The sequence below is a fragment of the Artibeus jamaicensis genome, unplaced genomic scaffold (assembly GCF_021234435.1).
Source record: "Artibeus jamaicensis isolate MK-2021 breed Jamaican fruit bat unplaced genomic scaffold, CSHL_Jam_final scaffold_2693, whole genome shotgun sequence".
Classification (NCBI taxonomy): domain Eukaryota; kingdom Metazoa; phylum Chordata; class Mammalia; order Chiroptera; family Phyllostomidae; genus Artibeus; species Artibeus jamaicensis.
Genome location: NW_026522033.1, coordinates 378,732 through 397,817, shown reverse-complemented (window position 1 = coordinate 397,817; position 19,086 = coordinate 378,732). Strand labels below are relative to the sequence as shown.

Genomic DNA, 19,086 nt, shown 5'->3' with positions numbered 1-19,086 from the left:
CTGATAGATACATAGATACTTAGATGTATAGCTACATAGACATAGACAGAGTATAGGCAGGAAACTTACTTGCTTGTCATCTGGTCCGCACAGGGTGAATGTTTCGAATCACATATTTCTTTATGCAAACACTTCACTTTCCCACATGCAAAGAAAGCAACCACACAACCCTCTTGAGACCTTCATGTTATGGCTGGGCGGAGGGTACAGAGAGGAGAGTGTCACACTGGAAGGACACTCAGTCTGCCCTCCTCATGCTCTCCAGGGCAGGTGGCACCCTGCTCAGTCACGATGGCCCTGTCTCTGTGCCCCTCTGTGTCCTGTGACCCTGGGCTGTGCTCAGCACCCACCTGCCGCCCAGCTGGCTCCGTTCTTTCTGAACTAAAAGCCCCTCCGTCTACAGAAGCAAATGCACTACAGAGACAGTTACATTGTCCAAAGGTTGGTGGGTGGGGCTTCATGGAAGGTTGAGTTAGCAATGAACCAGAAGGGTCTAGGCTGGTGGCTTTATTTCCATTACAGGCTGGTAGGTGACCCTGGGTCCATTACAGCACAGATGACAGGCACTGTGTGGAGAGAAGGGGGACTCCTACCCTCTGCCCCTCACAGTGCAGAGACATATCATGATGACCTCACAGGTGAGGGCCGGCCCCATGAGGAGGAGACAGGACAGAATCAGGACCTGAAGAGAAAGACCTGAGACTTCTCAGGGTCACAGACCAGGGAGGGGCTGCTGGGCCACAGCACCAGGCAGCCTCCCAGGAAGAGCTGGGGTCATCGGTAAGCGACGTCCTCATTGTCCTGGCCAGCCAGGTGAGCTCAGATGGAGACAGAGGAGGTGTCTGAGATGCTGGCTGTTGTGTCCTCCTGGATGGGATGGGGCTCAGCTCCTCCAAGAGCACAGACCTGCTGCTCTCCCCAGACCTGGAGCTCAACCCAGGGGTCACCCAGCCCTGTGGTCACTGCTGCTTGTGGAGAAGGGCATCGGGTCTGGGAGTGCACCCTCCACCCCAACGCCAAGGCCTCTGTGGGTTATGATCCTGGGTCTCAGCGCCACCTGCCCAGGGCGCCATGTTCCCGAGCCCCAGCCACCCAGCACCTCCAGGAAATAGAAGGTTCAGACCACGGGCTCTGCCCTGGGGAAGAACCCAGGAGGTGACCCTGTGGACTCAGGGCAGTGTGGCCACAGCAGTCAGTGTCCCTGTGTGTGTAGCAAACCCGCCTGTCTGTGGTCAGAATTACAGCACCGGCTCTCCTGGGTGTCCAGAGTGCAGACGGCAGCTGGTGGGACTTGCAGGTGCTGTCACCTGTGAGCCTCTTCCTGTGGTGGATCCGTCCTTACACTCAGTGTCTCTAGGTGACGTGTAAACCAGAACCTACTGGTTCTGTGTCCCTGTGGAACCCAGACTAATGCACCAATAGATGGAAAGTAACAAAGAGATGGAAAGGCAGACACTCAATACATGATGGAACCCCAAGAAAATATAGATAAAAATGAAGAATTGGAAAGCAAATTTCTGGAGGAAAATTGACCCTGAGTAGACAAGGCACGTTAAAGATCAGTACAACTTAAAATCGAGGAGGAAGGCTGGACACCCACCCTCTCTGAGCCAGGACAGAGACCTCCTGCTTAGTGAGATGTTTTCCTCCCCTGAGGTCACAGGTAGCCGACCTTGGGCAACTTAGTGAGCATTTCAGTCCCTAGTTTTTAAAAAACCAAACAGAGGAAAGCCTGCAGGTGCTATGGAGGGTTTGCCCCAGGAGTCAATATGCTAATGTTTCACAGAACTAAAGTAGCAACTGCACTCTTAAAAAACCTGGCTGAGGTTTGGTTGAACTTTTAAAATATTCTTTTAATATATAATAACATTTTTAATACCAGGCCTATACCAGGCATGCAAGTTTCTTCTTTTTTCTATTAAAAAAAAAAAGCGAAATTAATTCAGACCAGACGCTTGCGCCCTACAGGTTTTCAGGGTTAAGATTCCTTTTAACTTGATGGGGCAGCCAGTTAGACCCCCCAAGCTGGGTCTGGTGACACCAGCTGAGAAACATTAGCTGGGTCTCTGGAAACTGCTGCCCAACATTAGATGGGTGTCTGGAAACTGCTGCCCAACATTAGATGGGTCACTGGAAACTGCCAGGTGCCAGTAGCTGGGTCTCTGGAAACAACTGTTACAGGTGTGCTTCACCAAGCTGGTTCACTGTAGGAGGGGCCTCTTGGTTAATAAACCTCCTACATGTTGAGTAGGGGTCCCCGAAGTCCAGGTCTTGTCTCCAGGAGAAATGTGTAGATGCCTTTCAGGAAGGAGACAGACTAACAGGGGAGTCCTCCAAGTGGCCGCTACCGGCCTTTGCAAGAGTGGCGTCCTGCGTCTCGAGGGGCAGAGGCCAGGTGGTCCTGAGGTCAGTGTCTGGGGAGGGCTGCATACATGCTGGACTCGGCTGTGGGCTCCGTGGGTTGTGGGGACTCGGCTCGAGCTGCTCTCCGTGTGAGGGCCCGCTGGTCCAGCTCGGCATAGGTCACCTCCTGGGCGTCCCCTGCAGCAGGGCTCTGGGGGACAGACCCAGGCTGAGTGAGTGTGGCCCAGGCTGAGGGGTGGGGGGCTGCGGGAAGGAAAGACTGGGCAGCCAGCCTCCCTGTGGCCCCTGTGATGCCACCTCCCGAATCTGCACTGGGTGGCCTCCTTCCACACAGAGGCAGAGCTGGTCTGTGTGACCCACAGACTATGGCACCAGTGAGGCCTGTGGCCTCCAAGGAGGGGCCACACACCACACTGTGGCTTCGGCCCATCCTCTCTGGGATCTCTCCCTGTGGGGAGGGGGGCTGCCGTGGAGGAGCCCACCTGCCTGCAGAGGAACTGAGGCCTCCCGCCCCCAGCCCTGGGGGGGTGCCCCCTACAAGTGGACACGCAGCCCCCGGGCAAGCCTTCAGCTGGGTGCAGCCCTGGTCTCTGCACAGCAACCTCATGAGGGTCCCTGAGCCAGCACCACCCAGCACATTCGATCTGCTTCCAAATCCTCACCCAGGATTTGGTGAGGTTTTGGAAGCACTGGGATGATTCTGTGAACCCGTTAAAGTGGGGGTGCCCTGCTACCCAGAAACCAGTAGCAAAGACAAGGACTCACTGGGCTGTGCATCTCCCTGTTTTCCTCGTCCACAAGGGCCTCCACTGTGGTGGCCACGTCTGGAGGGGAGAGAACAGTGGTCAGCTCCTGAGCTGACCATGCCGAACATGCCTGAACATGCCTGAGAGTTCACAGGGTCAGAGTGCATACCCTCCTGCTCCACAACAGCCTATAATGTGCCCAGACACCCTCCCACCCCACTGCCTCCAGAATGGCACTGAATGCCCTTTTCCCTTCTCCCAAGAGGCCCCCCTCCTTGTCCGTTTACCTGCTGGGCTCTCTGTGAGGTCAACTGTGGGGCTGAGCCTGAGGAGGAAGAACAGGTGAGCAAGGGGGGCACCTGCAGGCAGAGAACTGGGAGGTGGTTCCCCGTGATCCCCAGGGGAGCCTCACCTTTCCTGGGGCCTTGGCTCCTCGCCCTTGCTGCTGGGGGGCCCTGAGGACAGTCAGGGGTGTGAATTAGGGGGGAGGCTGTCTTCCCAGCACCCCAAACACCTCACCTGACCCCGCCCTGACCCTGAGACCTACCACGTTTTTTCTGATGCTGCCGGTGGACTAAGAGGAGGGCCAGGAGGAGGAGGCAAAGCAGAGAAGCCACACAGACCCCGACAAGGATATAAAGATGGTCCGTGGACAGGCCTGAGGCAGCAGGGAAAATGGAACCAAGGTGTCAGCAGCGTGCATTTGCTGAGCACCTACTGCATACATGCCTGTGCTGGGTGCTGGGCATGTTCACACCCACATGGATAATCTCCCACGTGCCCAGTAGTCCTGCCACACTGGGACCATCACCCTCATTTTACAAAACCGGGGCCCTGAGTGGGGACATCCTGTCACAGGAAGATGGCGGAGCTGGAATGTGAGGGACACAGACACCCATGGTTTCTCCCTCCCCCACGAGGCAGGCTCCAGGTCCATGGCCGTCTGACCCCATCGCTCTCTGCTGGTCTCAGTGTCCGGGGAGTCTGTCTGCCTGTGTCCTAGGAGTGAGGAATCAGGAGGACGTGTGTCAAAGGCCAGAGCCGGGCCCAGGAGGCTCCGAGTGTCCCTGCCCCCCACCCAGGGGGCCTCCCTGGCTCCGGGACCCTCACCTGTTCCTCCCGGTGCTGCTCTGCTGCTGGAACTTTCTGTGGGGATGGAAATACCAGTTCAGTCCTGTCCAAATTGGTACCATGCATGTTATTGAATCCACTGATATTGAAGTCAAATAAATGTGTCCTGTGTCAAACACATATATATGTCTGTGCACACACATGTATATGGAAATTTTAGAAAATGATCCCTCCCCCTGACAGCTGTCATTCTGTTCTGTGTGTCTGTGCTTCTGGTTCTATCTCCTTTGTTACATCGTGTTGTTCACCAGACTCCACACAGAAGTGAGATCCTGTGGTGTTTGTCTTTCTCTGAGTCTCCAAGCCCAGGGCAGAGGGCTGGACCCCAGAGCAGTATCCCAGATCAGAGCCCCCCAAAACCCCTCCAGGCTGTGGTCTCTACTCACCAGCCGTGGGCGGGGGCTTTGTGGGTGTGAGGGGGGTGGAGGTGACGACTCTGGGGGCTCCCGTGAGCAGAGCAGGAGAGGGTTGCTGCTCTGTGGGGGCTGCCTGGGGTCTGTCCCACTCAGCCTGGCCCCTCCCCACCCTGATCGTCACCCACAGGCCGCATCAGTGCATCACTCAGTCCCAGATGAGCCCTCACATTCCTGAGAAATGGGGGCAGGAGTCAGGGGAGCCCCCTGCTCTGTTCTGCTGAGGGGAAGTGGTCACTCCCCTCACCTCCCACCACCAAGCTGCTCCTGACCCCAGAGTCAGCGTGGAGTTGCTCCTGTGAACCCCAGGGGCACATGGAGGGGTCAGAGTGTCCCTGATGGACTCTGAGTGCAGGACATGTCAGGCCTGAACACACTGGGGAGACACAGCTTCAACCCCCAAATTCTGCAAAGCAACACCCAGCCCTGGTCCTGGCCCCTGGGCCACATGAGTTTCCCAAAGGGATCAATCACGCATACAGGACACATTTCCTGGGGTCCCACCGAGTCTGGCCCAGGAAAAAGGACAGTAAAACCCCATCCTGTGAAGTGGGACACCTGTCTCCTCAAAGGGGGTCTGTCCCCACCCGACCTCTGGGCATCCACTCCCCTCTTAGTCCTGCAGGGGCAGCTCTGTGTCCACAATAATTTTGGGCTCAGTCTCTAGGCCATTGCCAAGTAAAGAAGGGACTGGCTCCCGGGCCCTGAGCTGGGGGTGAAGGACAAGGGACAGGAGTGCAGAGGGGCAGGGGAGCCACAGGGCTGGGCGCCAGCAGGAGGGCAGGGAGCCTGGGACAGAGGACAGGGCTGGGGACAGGGTGCAGGGACCTGGGGCAAACCTGAGGGTGGAGGGAAGACGTCCTCATCTGTCACCTTCAGGTCCAGGATCTCACTGCGCTCAGACCAGCGGGGCCCTTTGTTACAGAGGCAGCGATAACTCCCAGCAGTGTCCCCACTCACAGCCTTGATGTGGAACATGGCCTCTGCCCAGCGAGGACCACGCTGAGACACGTTTGTCTGGTCCCAATAGACAGATCTTCCATTCTGCTCCTCCAGACGGAATGTGTCAGCTCAGCCCCAGCTGGGCCCCGGCACACGATGGTCACAGGCTGTCCCCGGCGGATCACAGGGCCCGGCTCGGCCCTGATGGAGGGTTTGGGCAGGGCCCCTGGGAGGAAGCAGAGCAGATCTCAGGGTCCCTCAGAGGAAGTCACCACATTCACAGTCCCTGTTTTCTGGGTTCACTTCCATGTTTTCAGCAAACGTGCAGAGTTGTGCAAACATCCCCACAACCCAGTTTGCAGAACCTCCCACCATCCTTTCCCCAAACACCACCCCCACAACCACTCCAGTGACTGTGAATCCTTATCACTGCAGAGTGACCCCCCTGACACGGGACCCTGTGACATGAGTCCTGGTCACATGTCGGGCTGTTCTCAGGGTGACACTGGAGTGAGGCGGAGAGGAGTCAGTCACCTCTCTCTGCCCACAACCACTTTCTAGGGGACAAGGAAGGGGCAGAGGGTGAGGGTGATGGGTCACATGTGGGGACAGGGAAGCAGGAATCTGAGAAGTGGGAGTGACCTGGGCCAGGAATGAAGGGCAGGTGGGTGAGACTGAGGGGACCAATGGGGGCTGCAGAGATTCCCATTTCCAGGGCCATCCTCTGAGCAGCACTCAGCTCTGTTCCCACTGCATCCTCTACCTTCCTCGCAGCCTGTTCCCAGTTCTAGTACTGAGGGCCCTGAAACCCCATGTGTGCCGTGTGGCTGGGAGGGGGGAAGACAGGGATCATAGCCCTGAAACAGGAACATGGCACCCAGGTCACTGGAGCCCCACAGAGGCAGGCGCTGGCCCAGTGTCCCCACCCACTCCCTCCCTCACTCATTCTTACATCCATACCCTAGTTCCTCTCCATCCATTTTCACAGGCGCCCCATGTGCCACTGGCCCCACAAACACGACACTCACACAGAAGGACCTGCTTCCCTGTCTGGAGGGAGCAGGGAGCACAGAGGCTGATGAAGGGATCGTGCAAACCCACAGTCACACACCCGAGTAAGTGTGGGAGTCTTGGGCCAAAGGAGGGACAGTTGACCTGTCTGGGAGTCACAGGGAAGAGATGCAGAGCCGAAGGCCAAGTGTGAACCAGCCCAGTGAGAGGAGAGTCAGCCTGGGAGGAGGTCAGGTCCAGTAGGACCAGGGTGTGTGTGGAATTGAAGGAAAGGCTGCCTCTCCCCAGATCAGCGGGTCAGACAGCGTGAGGACAGACCCACCCAGACAGAGACAGGGGCCTGGGTCTCGTCCGAGGTGAAGGTGAGCCACCAGAGGCCTCTAAGGAATATTAATACTTGGTCAGAAAACACAACATTCATGAAAAACAAAATTTAAAATGACAGACTCACCCTCCTGCGTGTGGACGGTCTGGCCCAGGCAGAGCACTGGGAGAGAAGCTGTGGTGAGAAAAACGCCCAGCGCCCAGCCTCCCCCCCCGGGGCTGCAGTCAGGGGCCCTGATGGAGGCAGGACTCAGCCCCCGAGAGTGTCCAGCTCCCTCCTCAGCTTCACCTCTGAGCACAGCCCTTCTTCTTGCTCTGAGTTTCAACGAAGCCCCAGTCCCCTCTCCCAAACAGGTCCTCAGTCTGATCCTGTCCCCACTCCCAGGTATCCACTTCTAGGACTCAATCTTTCTTTCAAGGTCACACTTGGCTTGGGCCCTGAGCTGAGGGTTCAGACCAGCAGGAGGGACCATGAGTTTCCTGGTCTGGAGTCAGGACTCGAAAGTTATGCAGACACCTCCCAAGCGTACCACCTCCTGGGTCCCGGGACATGATCCCTCCATTCCAGGACTCACCGAGGACCAGGAGAGCCCTGGGACAGAGGTCCATGCCCAGCCCTGCAGCCTGCACCGTCCTGGAGCCTGGGAATGAAGGACAGAGCCAGCAGCAGGCACGGTCATCAGCAAGTGTGGGGTCGGGGGTTTTCCTGAAGTTGCCACATCCATCTCCTGCTGCAAAGGGGAAGAGCTAAGGCAGACGGTGCTGAGTGCACGTCGAGTACAATTCGCGTGAGAACCTGAGAGAGACGGGTGCCCTGCTGGTGCAGGAGGCTGCTTCCATGCTGAGGGCCCAGGGGACAGCAGCAGGGCTGAGACTGTGGACAGCACAGGGGTGGGGCTGCAGCAGAGGCTGATGGCTGTGCCCACAGGGGCTGGGCCCCAGTCCCTGGCCCCAGGTCACAGTCTATGGTCAGTGCTGGCAGCAGGGCTCAGGCTGCTGACTGCTGCAGTCTCAGCCTTGGAGGTACACACTCCTAATAAGAAATGTGTATGGCTTGTAGACTCGAGGGAAGCTCACATGCATGTTCAAGTCTACAGATCCCAGCAGCCCACTGGCCTCAGCCTCTTGCAGCTTCTAGCCAGAGGGGACCCACAGTACCGTGCTGTTTCCCACTACTGCCAAGGCCAAGGGTATCCTGGGAATTGTCTCCCTTTCAGGACAGAATCCTATGGGCTGGAGAGCTCAGCAGGGAAGACGCATCGAGCAGCACGGAAACCACGCAGTTTATCCACAATGGCACCGACCTCTGTGATGCCAAAGCCCTCCTGACACCATCACCTGGCTGGGACACATTTGGCTCTGGGTCCTGGAGGGGAAGGTTTGGCCCCAGTCTCTGGGTGGGATGGTGGTGGGCATAGTGACAACTGTCCTCACTGTGACTCTCGCTGTCCTGTACCAAAGGAAGAGCCCTAAGTGGGAGGACACTGGCTGCAGCCCCTCAGAGAGGGTGTCACCGGTCACACAGACTCCACGGGAGTCCCCCTCTGACACGGGGGGTCTGGTAAAGAGCCTGCCTCCTGCACCCCCCCCAGGGCCCAGTCCTGTGGGTGCAGTCAGACCCCCCCCCGGCAGATGTCACAGTGACGAGATCACCAAGTCCAAGTCCCCAGTGTATGTGCACATCCGGAAAAATGAGGAGAAAACAGATCACTCCCGGAGCCAGAAACAAAGTCAAACTGGACTCTGGTGCAGAAACCTGGGCCAGGCAACAGGGGGCCTCGGACAAGAACGAGCACAGAGAGGCAGAAGGAGATGTGGACAAAGACATGTGTGAGTATTCTATTTAATCTTCTTTTTCTTTTTTAAAATATATTTTATTGCTTATGCTATTACAGTTGTTCTATTTCCCCCTTCATTCCCCTCCACCCTGCACACCCCCTCCCATCCACATTGCCCCCTTTAGTTCATGTCCATTTGTCTCAAGTTCTTTAACTTCTACATTTCCCACACTACTCTTGCCCTCCCCCCTGTCTATTTTCTATCTACCGTCTACACTGCTTATTCTCTGTACCTTCCCCCCCTTCTCCTCCTCCCACTCCCTTGTTGATAATCCTCTATGTGATCTTCATTTCTATGGTTCTGCTCCTGATCTAGCTGTCCTCTTAGTTTGCTTTTGTTTTAGGTGTAGTTCTTAATAACTGTGAGTTTGCTGTCCTTTCACTGTTCATATTTTTTATCTTCTTTTTCTTCGATAAGTCCCTTTAACATTTCATATAATAAGGGCTTGGTGATGATGAACTCCTTGAATTTGATCTTATCTGAGAAGCACCTTATCTGTCCTTCCATTCTAAATGAAAGTTTTGCTGGATAGAGCAATCTTGGTTGTAGGTCTTTGGATTTCATGACTTGGAATACCTCTTTCCAGCCCCTTCTTGTCTGCAAGGTCTCTTTTGAGAAGTCAGCTGACAGTCTGATGGGAAGTCCTTTGTAGGTGACTGTCCCCTTATCTCTTGCTGCTTCTAGGATTCTCTCCTTCATTTTAATCTTGGGTAATGTTAATGATGATGTGCCTTGGTGTGTTCCTCCTTGGGTCCAACTTCTTTGGGACTCTCTGAGCTTCCTGGATTTCCTGGAAGTCTATTGCCTTTGCCAGATTGGGGAAGTTCTCCATTATTTATTCAAATAAGTTGTCCACTTGTCGCTCCTCCTCTTCCCCTTCTGGTACCCCTATAATTTGGATGTTGGAACGTTTAAATATTTCTTGGAGGTTCCTAAGCCTCTCCTCATATTTTTGAATTCTTGTTTCTTCATCCTTTTCTGTTTGGTTGTGTCTTCCTTCTGGTCCACTCCATTGATTTGAGTCCCAGTTTCCTTCCCATCACTATTGGTTCTCTGTGCATTTTCCTTCATTTCACTTAGTGTAGCCTTCATTTTTTCATCTAATTTGCAACCACATTCAACCAGTTCTGTGAGCATCCTGATCACCAGTGCTTTGCACTGTGCATCTGATAGGTTGGGTATCTCTTCGTCACTTAGTTGTATTTGCTGTAGACCTTTGATCTGTTTTTCTGTTTGGGCCATATTTTTTTCTTTTGTCTTGTTGTGCCTGTTATGTATCTGGGGTGGAGCCTTAGGTGTTCACCATGGAGGGGTAACCCACATTGCTGGGTTGTGACGCTGTATGGGGGGGTGGGGCCGGAGAGGGAACAATGGTGCTTTCTCCACTCTCCATCCTATCTGAGTCCCCTCCGCTGCTTCCCCCAAGCAAATGGAAATTTTCTGGTGCTGATTCCCATGGGGGGAGGGGCTTGTGTATGTTCTAGGACCCTGTGGGTCTCTCCAACAAACTCTCCTGTGAGGCTGAGAGTCTCTCCCTGCACTTCAATCCCCACAAGTGTTTCTAATTGGTGTTTTGAACCTTTATTTCCCGGCGCTGGGACCCTTCATTCTGCGGTCTGTCTCAGTTTTGCCTGGTTTATCTGCGCTCAAATGTAGGACTGCCCGATCAGCCAGCCACCTTGCTCACAGTGTCTCACTTCAAAATCGCCTCCTTGCTGGGTCTGCCCATTGCCACCCCGTGTCCAGGGTCTGCCTGCCACCATATTGCTCATTAGGGGTGTCTTGTGCGTTCAGTGCCACTATTTTTTGTGTAGCGATCCCGCTCCACCCAGCCGCTTGACCCCACCCTTCCTACCAGTCTGCATGAGTGTGTCTACCTTTAACTCCTTGGAGGTCAGACTTCCATGCAGTTCAATTTTCTGTCAGTTCTGTTGGTTGTTTTGTTTCTCAGTTGTTGTTGTCCTTATTTCGGTTGTGCGAGGAGGCACAGGAGTCTACCTACACCTCCATCTTGGTCGGAAGTCTCTATTTAATCTTCTGATGTGAGGAGCCCGAGGTGTGTGATGAAGACATGGTGTGAGACTGTGTGTGTAAACTGTACGGCTGCTTTTTGTGCTTTTTGGGTTCAGGGTCCTGTACAGCAGGAGAGATTCGGCATCATTCCAGTCTCTGTCTTTAGGTGTGATTTATACGTGTTTATACGCGTCATTCATGTTTATACATGTCATTCCCCCAGTTCCTGTACTATTTTTAACTCAAATACATATGTGTAATTTGAAATGACCTGAAAGCTCACAGTTCATCAGCAGTCATTGGAGAGGTTGTGGAAAGGGAAGTGATGGGCGGTGTCCACTTTTCTCCACTTTAGTTGGGGGACGGCCCCCAGCTGCTTCCTCTTTCTTCTCGGTCTCCGTCCTCTTGGGGAGGGAGTCTGGAGGCTCAGCTCCAACACTGTTCTTACTGCACTAAAGCAGCATTGAGAGTTCAAACAGTCGTGAGGCATGTAGTTTTTTTGTTTTCTGAGGAGCTGCTGGTTCTCCCATCCCATTGCAGCCAATGCTGCCTTTATGGGAACGTGAGGAGGGAAGAGGCTCTGAAATCACACCCCATGTGGTGTCCTGGATCTGGGGACTGTCTGGGCTGCATTTCGTGTGGCAGGAGAGAACCATGCTGGGCCTGTGGCCTCTCCTGATGCTCATGGGCCCCAGGTTCACTGTGTCTCCTAGAACTTCCTGCACCCACTTTGGAGACAAGAGCCCTTAGCAGCCCTCTCCTGAGTGCTGGGGAGGGGAGGGTGGGATGCTGGACAGCCTCTGTTCTCTAAAGAATGTCGAGATAAGAGCACTCTGGTGTTTAAGAGAGAAAGGGCACACCTTCTCCAGAACAGGTGTGGGGATGACCTGTGATGCTTCCTGACAGTCACAGTTTACAGAGAAAAGAGGCATCTCCCTTCCTTTTCTTCCTGGGGTTCTGCCCCGGGTTCCATTTCACTGAGACCCAGGAGGATGGTGGGATTAGGGTCCTTCCCCTAGCCTCTCTCCATCTTCTCTGTCCTTGTCCGTGGGGAGGAGGACAGGGCCCTGCAGGTCAGGAAGTGTGCAAGGTCTACACCGTGGGCTCATTTCTGTGGTCTCACAGGAAGTGAGTCTGGGTGTCCCCAGGCCCAACTCTAATGTCCCCTCTTTGGGTCCAGAGAGGCTTTGGTTTCTGAAAGGTATTTCTGCTGAGATATTCCATAACCAGGCTGAACCCATGTCCACATAAAAACTATCTGATCTAAATTCATAACAGATGGAAAAAGAGAGAGATAAATAAAGAGAGGGGTATGGAGATATAAATAGATAAAAAAATGATAGATACGTAAATAGTATATACATAGATGACAGATAAACATAGATATACAAGAAAGATGGATAGATACAGAAGTAGATGACATATTGATAGATAAGTAAATAATAGGTAGGTAGAAAAATGATAGGCACATGGATACATGTCTACCATATATAGATATACACATGCATAGACACACTTATATAGATGCACAGATACATAAATACATAGAGTTATACAGATACATACAGAGATCAATAGCTGAATAAATAGGCACATAAATACTTCAATAAATACATAGTGACATAGATGCATAAATACTTAGAAACATCAATAGACACTTAGATACAGAGAGAAATACATGGACAGTATAAGCAGGGAAGCCTGACCCCCAGGACAGTCCTAGAGAATCTGAGAGAGACCAGGTGTGTGAGGGGAGAGGCTCCTATAAGGGTGGACAGTGGAGATGCCCTGATGATGACAGACAGAGCTATACATGCCATCTCCTGACACTGGGGACTGTCACAGGCAATGAAAGAAAGCCAGTAGGAAATATGAGAGGAAATTTAAATTCAGCATGTTTAAATATCTCTAAAAATAAACAGGGGTATTAAATTTTTTATTAGATTACAGAAGAATAGAAAATTGTAGAGAAGATTTAGAAACTTTAGAGGTGAACAACGCAACAGAATGAACACATTGAAACGGTCCCTCCCGTCCAGGACTAGACTCAGCTGAGGAAACAGTGATAAAAGTGGAGCACGATGTGGAAGGCATCTCCCGAATGCCGTGATGAGAGACCAGAGTGGAGAGCCAGGTACTTGGACACCAGAATGAGGAGGACAAATGTCACGTCTATTCACAGTTACAAGAAAAGAGGTGAAAATGACACCCAGTAACAGTGTAGGAGATGAATAACTGAACCCTTTACAGGCTTCAGGAAAAACCAATAAGTGAGAGGATGCACGTGTTTAAGTATAAAATCTGAGCCCAGGCTGGTGTGTCTCAGTGGATTGAGTACTGGTTTGTGAACCAAAGGGTCACCAGATCTATTCTCAGTCAGGGCACATGCCTGGGGTGCCTTCCAGGTCCCCAGGTAGGGGCTTGTGAGAGATATTCACACATGATGTTGTGAGAGACCCCGTGTTCTGGGACACGTGGTCCCTTCCTCCCTTGTCTTCAAAGCCAGTGGGTCCTTCTCAGGAGGTGTCTCTGGAATTCAGTGTCTGCTTCCTCCTCCACCTCTGAGGAGCCTGTGATGCCCTTGACCATTGTGAGTCACGCTGTTCTGGGGGCACAGGGACAAGTGTCCACATCCCTGCTCTCATCTCCCTGTCCCTGAACCCGGACTGGGGCTGCTGGGTGGCTGGAGACTCCCTGTCGAGTTCTGAGGAACAGCCTGCAGACCCCCTCAGAGGCTGCACCACTTTGCGTCCCCACCAGGGGGCGCAGGGGCTCCCGTTCCTTCACAGCCTTGCACACTTGATGTTTTTACATTAGTACGTTTAATTATTCTTCAGTTACAGTGGACGTACAGTGTACTATTCCAAGTGTACAGCACGGGGGTTAGACATTTACATTACTTAGGAAGTGACCACCCTACCCCAGTGAGTCTAGTGCCGACCATTTAAAAATAATTTCAGCCATAGTTGTCCTGAGGAGTCTGCAGTGATACCTCACTGTGGTTTTTTGGCTGAGTCCCTTCCCTGGACTTTTGATCCAAGTCAGGTGGGAAGTGAGGATTCAGATGCAGGAGGCAGAGACCACTCCAGGAACACAGGTGGGCGGTCAGGGGCCCAGAGCAGGTGCAGTCCCACAGGTGACAGATGTGGGTGAGACAAAAGTCTTGAGCAGCATGTGCCTGGTCCCCAGAGAGCAGGTGAGAACACAGGGCTCCAGGAGAGGAAGAGGGGGGCAGAGGCTGCAGATACCTGGGGCCTGTCTGAGACCCAGGAGAGAAGGGAGGAGACCCGGGCAGCAGTGGGGCTGGGCTGTGAGTGGGGTGAGTGTCTGAGTCAGAGCCAAACCCTGGGGAAGGAGACGGACCACACAGGAGGCAGGTCCCTGCTGCTCCTGCCACTTCCCAGGACAGAGTCCCAGGCACGGGGCAGCCTCACAAGGGGCACCATGAAATTCACAGAATGGACATGATTCTGGGTCTCTTGGGCTCCACTGGGACCCTGGGGCCTTGGGCAAGGACCCTCCTGGGGGTTTAAAGTCTAATTTTTCTGTCAGGAGCTCACTTGTGTCCAGTCCTGTGGTCTGTGTGGCCACCTGTGCCAGCTGTACGCAGCCTCTGCCAGAATCCCCACCAGGATCAGCAACACCACACCAGCCAGGCCCATGCGGACACAGTTCCCCACCATGTAATTCTGGGAGGCGGGGGCTGGAAGCAGAGGACAGGGGGTCAGTGACAGGTGGACAAGAATCAGCCAATCCCTGGGCCTGTGAGACAGGAGCTCCTCCTTTATTGGGCAGGCCCGTCCCTTCCAGCACTGCCCTGGACATGCTCCCAGGTGCCTTACCCGTCTGGGAGACTGGTCCTGTTGGTGGGGGGGTGACTTCAGGGGCTGTTCCTGGGACTGAGAAAGCACCACTGTTTGTCTCCTGCACAGACCCTCCCTTCCCTGGGAGCACCCAGCCCCTGGCCTCCCCACCTCCAGGACCCCTGGGTCCCCACCCCCAGGCTTCACTACCAGTCACCACAGCACCCAGTGCAGGACCCAGTGCAAACTCAGACTTGCTCAGGGACCCAGGGTGAGTCTCCCCTCCCGGATCTCACACCCCCAGGCTGAACAGGCCTCTGACTCTAGAGAATGCAAAGTGTCCCTGCCTGCAGAGGGTCCACCCCCCAGGACAGAAGCAGGACCCCTCCCCACTGCCAGTCCACTGCCCCCTTCCCAGCAGAGCCCCCAGAGAGGAGGCCCAAGGCTGAGGCCCCCCCTCCCCAGCCCAGGAGGGGCTCCTGTGAGGGGGCAGGAGAAGCCCTGAGCCCAGGTCCCTCCTGGGCCCGTCCCTCTCAGCCTGGCCCTGCAGCTCCCACAGTGTCCACACCCCGCCTCTTTCTCTGCCCCTCTCAGTACAGAGGACGCTCCTGGACTCCCAGGAATGGGGACAGGGACATGTGGAGACAGCTGGATGGAATTCTCTGCTTCTATGTTTCTGAGAAGCTGGACACCCCTCAGAATGACCCACCACCCCTGATACATCACATGAAGCAGCTGCTCCCTGGCCCAGACACACATAGGGTGGTGGAACCCACCTCACCTGGACACAGGGTCAGGGAGGTCCTGAGGGCTAACCCTACCTATCAGGGTCACCGTGCCCCCCACAGGCCCCCAGAGCAGTGAGGTGTCACAGGTCAGAATACACTGGACCTGCCACTGACCAGGGGAGTCTGAGTCACAGCGGCATAAAGAGCAAAGGGAGAGACAGTTTCAGGTTCTGAAGGAAGAATTCCTCCCTCCTCATCACCATCCCTGAGCCGGTCACTTAGACTCTGACTCCCAGACCTCTCAGGAGTTGACCACACAGACTGGAAGGACAGCCTCATCCCAGAGGTCCACAAAAGCACTGTCCATACCTGGCCAGAGACGCCATGAACCCCGTGACTTGCCCAGAGGTGGATGGACCACCCACCCGGGACACGCTGCCTGAGGCCCCACTGAGTCTGCCCAAGTGAACAAAATCAGCTGAAAACCATTCTGAGTGAAAGGACCAAAGGTCCCTTGAAGGGGGTCTGTCCCTGGAAGTCCACACTCTCCAACCCTGCAAGATCAGCTCCCAGCCCACTCCATGCTGACGCTCAGTGCCCAGACCACCGTGTTGTCCAGATGGGACCAGGGCCCCAGAGTCCTGAGTCGAGTGTGAAGGAGAAGGGACAGCAGTGCAGAGGAGCAGGGGACCCACAGGGCTGGGCGCCAGCAGGAGGGCAAGGAGCCTGGGACAGAGGACAGTGCTGGGGACAGGGTGCAGGGACCTGGGGCAAACCTGAGGGTGAAGGGAAGACGTCCTCATCTGTCACCTTCAGGTCCAGGATCTCACTGCGCTCAGACCAGCGGGGCCCTTTGTAATAGAGGCAGCGATAACTCCCCGCAGTGTCCTCACTCACAGCCTTGATGTGGAATGTGGCCTCTGCCCAGTGAGGACCACGCTGAGACACATTTGTTTGATTCTGATAAACAGATCTTCCATCCTTCTCCAGACGGAACAGGTCAGCCCCAGCTGTTCCCCGGCACATGAGGGTCACAGGCTGTCCCCGGCGGATCACAGGGCCTGGCTCGGCCCTGATGGAGGGTTTGGGCCGGAGACCTGGGAGGAAGCAGAGCAGATCTCAGGGTTTCTCTGGAGGAAGTCACCACATTCACAGTCCCTGTTTTCTGGGTTCACTTCCATGCTTTTTAGCAAACATGCAGACTTGTGCGACCATCTCCACGACCCAGTTTAAAACCTCCCACCATCCTGTCCCCAAACACCACCCTCACAACCACTCCAGTGACTATGACTCCTCATCACTGCACAGTGACCCCCATGACACAGGACCCCAAGTCCTGGTCACATCTTCGGCTTTTCTCAGGGTGACAAGGAAAGGGTCAAGGCAGATGGGGTTTCTGGGCACCTCTCCCTGCCCACAGGCACTTTCTAGGGGACAAGGCGGGAAGCAGAGGATGAGGCTGATGGGTCACTTGTGGGAACAGGAAACCAGGTGTCTGAGATGTGGCAGTGGCCTGGGCCGGGAATGAAGGGCAGTTGGGTGACACTGTGGGGACCAAGTGGGGCTGCAGAGCTCTACTCCAAGTCCAGTGGGGGCAGAGCTCAACCCAGATCTGGTCACATGACCCCAGTGAATGGAGATTCCCATCTCCAGGGCCATCCTCTGAGCAGCACTCAGCTCTGTTCCCACTGCATCCTCTACCTTCCTCGCAGCCTGTCCCCATTTCTAGCACTGAGGACCCTGAAACCCCATGTCCGCCCATGTGGCTTGGAGGGGAGAGGAGAGGGCTCCTCAAGGGGTCTCCCCCTTCCGGAGGGCAGAGCCTGAAGTTGGGATCCCTGAGTGTCCTCTTACCTGTCACCACCAGCTCCAGGGGGTCACTGTGCTCTGACCAGACACCTTGGCTGAAATAGTAACAGTCATATATCGCTGCATATAGCTCTGTCATCTGTGTGATGGAGAACTTGGCCTCGTTCCCAGGAGCCAGTAGCTTCTGTCTGTCCCAGGGTTTCACACTTCCCTCTTTATCCAGACGAAACTCCTGGGCCTTCAGGACCCCCTGACACCAGATGGTCACAGGGCTCCCCCAGGGGATCACAGAGCCTGGCTCAGCCCAGAGGGTGGGTTTGGGGAGGGTCCCTGGAAGGAATCAGAGGCTGGGTCAGAACATTTCCTCCTCCCAGTGCCCAGCTCTCAGCCCCCAACATCTCAGATGTCCTTCACCTGGGATGCCAGAAATGCTGTTCTTCATCCCCAACTTCCCAAGGACTGGTCCCCAGGGAGCAATGACACCTGGGATCCCTGGGGACAGACTCACCTGCCTGCACTGGGGTCCTCAGGCCCAGGCTCAGCCCTGCAAGAGAGTCCCTGTGAGAGATCTGCCCTGAGTCCTGAGCAGACCCCTCTTCCCTGGGAACCTCCCAAGCCCTGGGGTCCTGACAGAGCAGGGCTTCCCCTCCCCCTCACATCTCACCCAGGCAGAGAAGGGCCGTGAGGGCGGTGAGGGTGGGAGGCATGGTGTCTTGTCTCTGAACTCAGCTGTGCAGAAGGAAGAGACCAAGGAGTCCTCAGTATAGACAGACTCACAGGGTGTGGCCACTGGGAGGCTGGCCCTACTTGTCACAGGGTTGTCACGTCAGCAGCCCCTCAAGAAGAGGAACAGCATCTTCCCAGAAGCCTGGTTTTTGTTTCCAGGATCGAGCAGCAAACTGCTCCAGAGCATCCTGAGACGCCCCTTGCAGGTGAGTGACCCAGGGCATGTCCTTCCAGGTCAGAGGTTCCCCCACGGGGTCCCCTTCACCCACGGGGTCTCCTTCCGCCTCCACTCGGCCATCACACCCTCCCTGTGGGCCCTCCCCATGCACAGTGGCCACCAGGCCCTGGAGATGAGTCCGGAAGACAGGGGTCCCTGTGCCTGCAGAGCTCAGCTCAGCAGAGACACGGTCCCCTCCTCACTGTGCAGTACAGGCGAGTGTCATTGTGACAATGAGCACAAAGGACAGACACGGGGAAGTGAGGGAAGGACTCACGCCCCTTTCCCTGACCCCAGAGTGTGGTGTTCTTTCTATCCCAACTCCATTCATGAACTGTCTTTTCTCTCTCTCTGTCTGCCTTTTTTCTTCTTTTTTTTTCCAATACTGTCTACCTCACCGTCCTGGAAACAAGCCTCTGAGTCATCTGGCTGCTCAGTGTCCCTTGTGCCTCAGGCAGAGTTCTCTTCCTCTTCCTGTGACCCTGCATGTGAGCTTTAGGGGCCTTTTATCTGGGTTAGAGGTTTCTTCTCAAAATGTTTAATTTATCTATTGATTTCAGTGTGGGTGGGGCTGGGGGACCTGTTGAGAAAGGGAGAGAGAAGGAGAGAGAGAGAGAGAGAGAAATTGATTTGTTGTTCCACTTATTGATGCATTCATTGGTCACTTCTTGTTGGATCCCTGACCAGGGATTGAACCCGCAACCTTGACTTATTGGGATAATGCTCTAACCAACTGAGCTACCCCGCCAGGGCATTCGAGGCTCTTTTTTTTTTTTTAAGCAAAAGATGACCGTTGTGTAAATATTCACCTCTCATCTGCTGCCTGGGAGGCCCAGATAATAATCTCTTGTCTGTTTCCTTGTTTGGGTCATGCTGTCGCAAATTCCTCTCCTCAGAGCAGCTGCCAGTGTCCTGGTTCCTGGTTCTGGGGAAGGTCTGGGTCACGGTTCCCCGGCAGACCAGGTGCAGACAGGAGAGGCTCCCGGCTTCAGCCTCCACAGTGCAGAGAAACATGTACCG

General features: G+C 54.7%; 1 protein-coding gene across 1 annotated transcript in view; it reads right to left on the bottom strand.

Annotated features, from left to right (window-relative positions):
• The window catches only part of LOC119054613 (uncharacterized), a 43,060-nt gene extending 25,177 nt beyond the window's left edge, over nucleotides 1-17,883 (bottom strand). Inside the window, 15 exon segments of the mRNA XM_053656742.1 lie at nucleotides 2,409-2,554; nucleotides 3,130-3,188; nucleotides 3,398-3,435; nucleotides 3,523-3,565; nucleotides 3,658-3,768; nucleotides 5,494-5,728; nucleotides 5,731-5,822; nucleotides 7,059-7,094; nucleotides 7,507-7,572; nucleotides 14,337-14,486; nucleotides 14,626-14,682; nucleotides 16,091-16,411; nucleotides 17,169-17,453; nucleotides 17,632-17,667; nucleotides 17,788-17,883. Of these exon segments, the coding sequence (XP_053512717.1) occupies nucleotides 2,409-2,554; nucleotides 3,130-3,188; nucleotides 3,398-3,435; nucleotides 3,523-3,565; nucleotides 3,658-3,768; nucleotides 5,494-5,728; nucleotides 5,731-5,822; nucleotides 7,059-7,094; nucleotides 7,507-7,572; nucleotides 14,337-14,486; nucleotides 14,626-14,682; nucleotides 16,091-16,411; nucleotides 17,169-17,453; nucleotides 17,632-17,667; nucleotides 17,788-17,830 (1,718 nt within the window). The 5' untranslated portion in view covers nucleotides 17,831-17,883.
• Nucleotides 17,884-19,086: the final 1,203 nt, after the last annotated feature.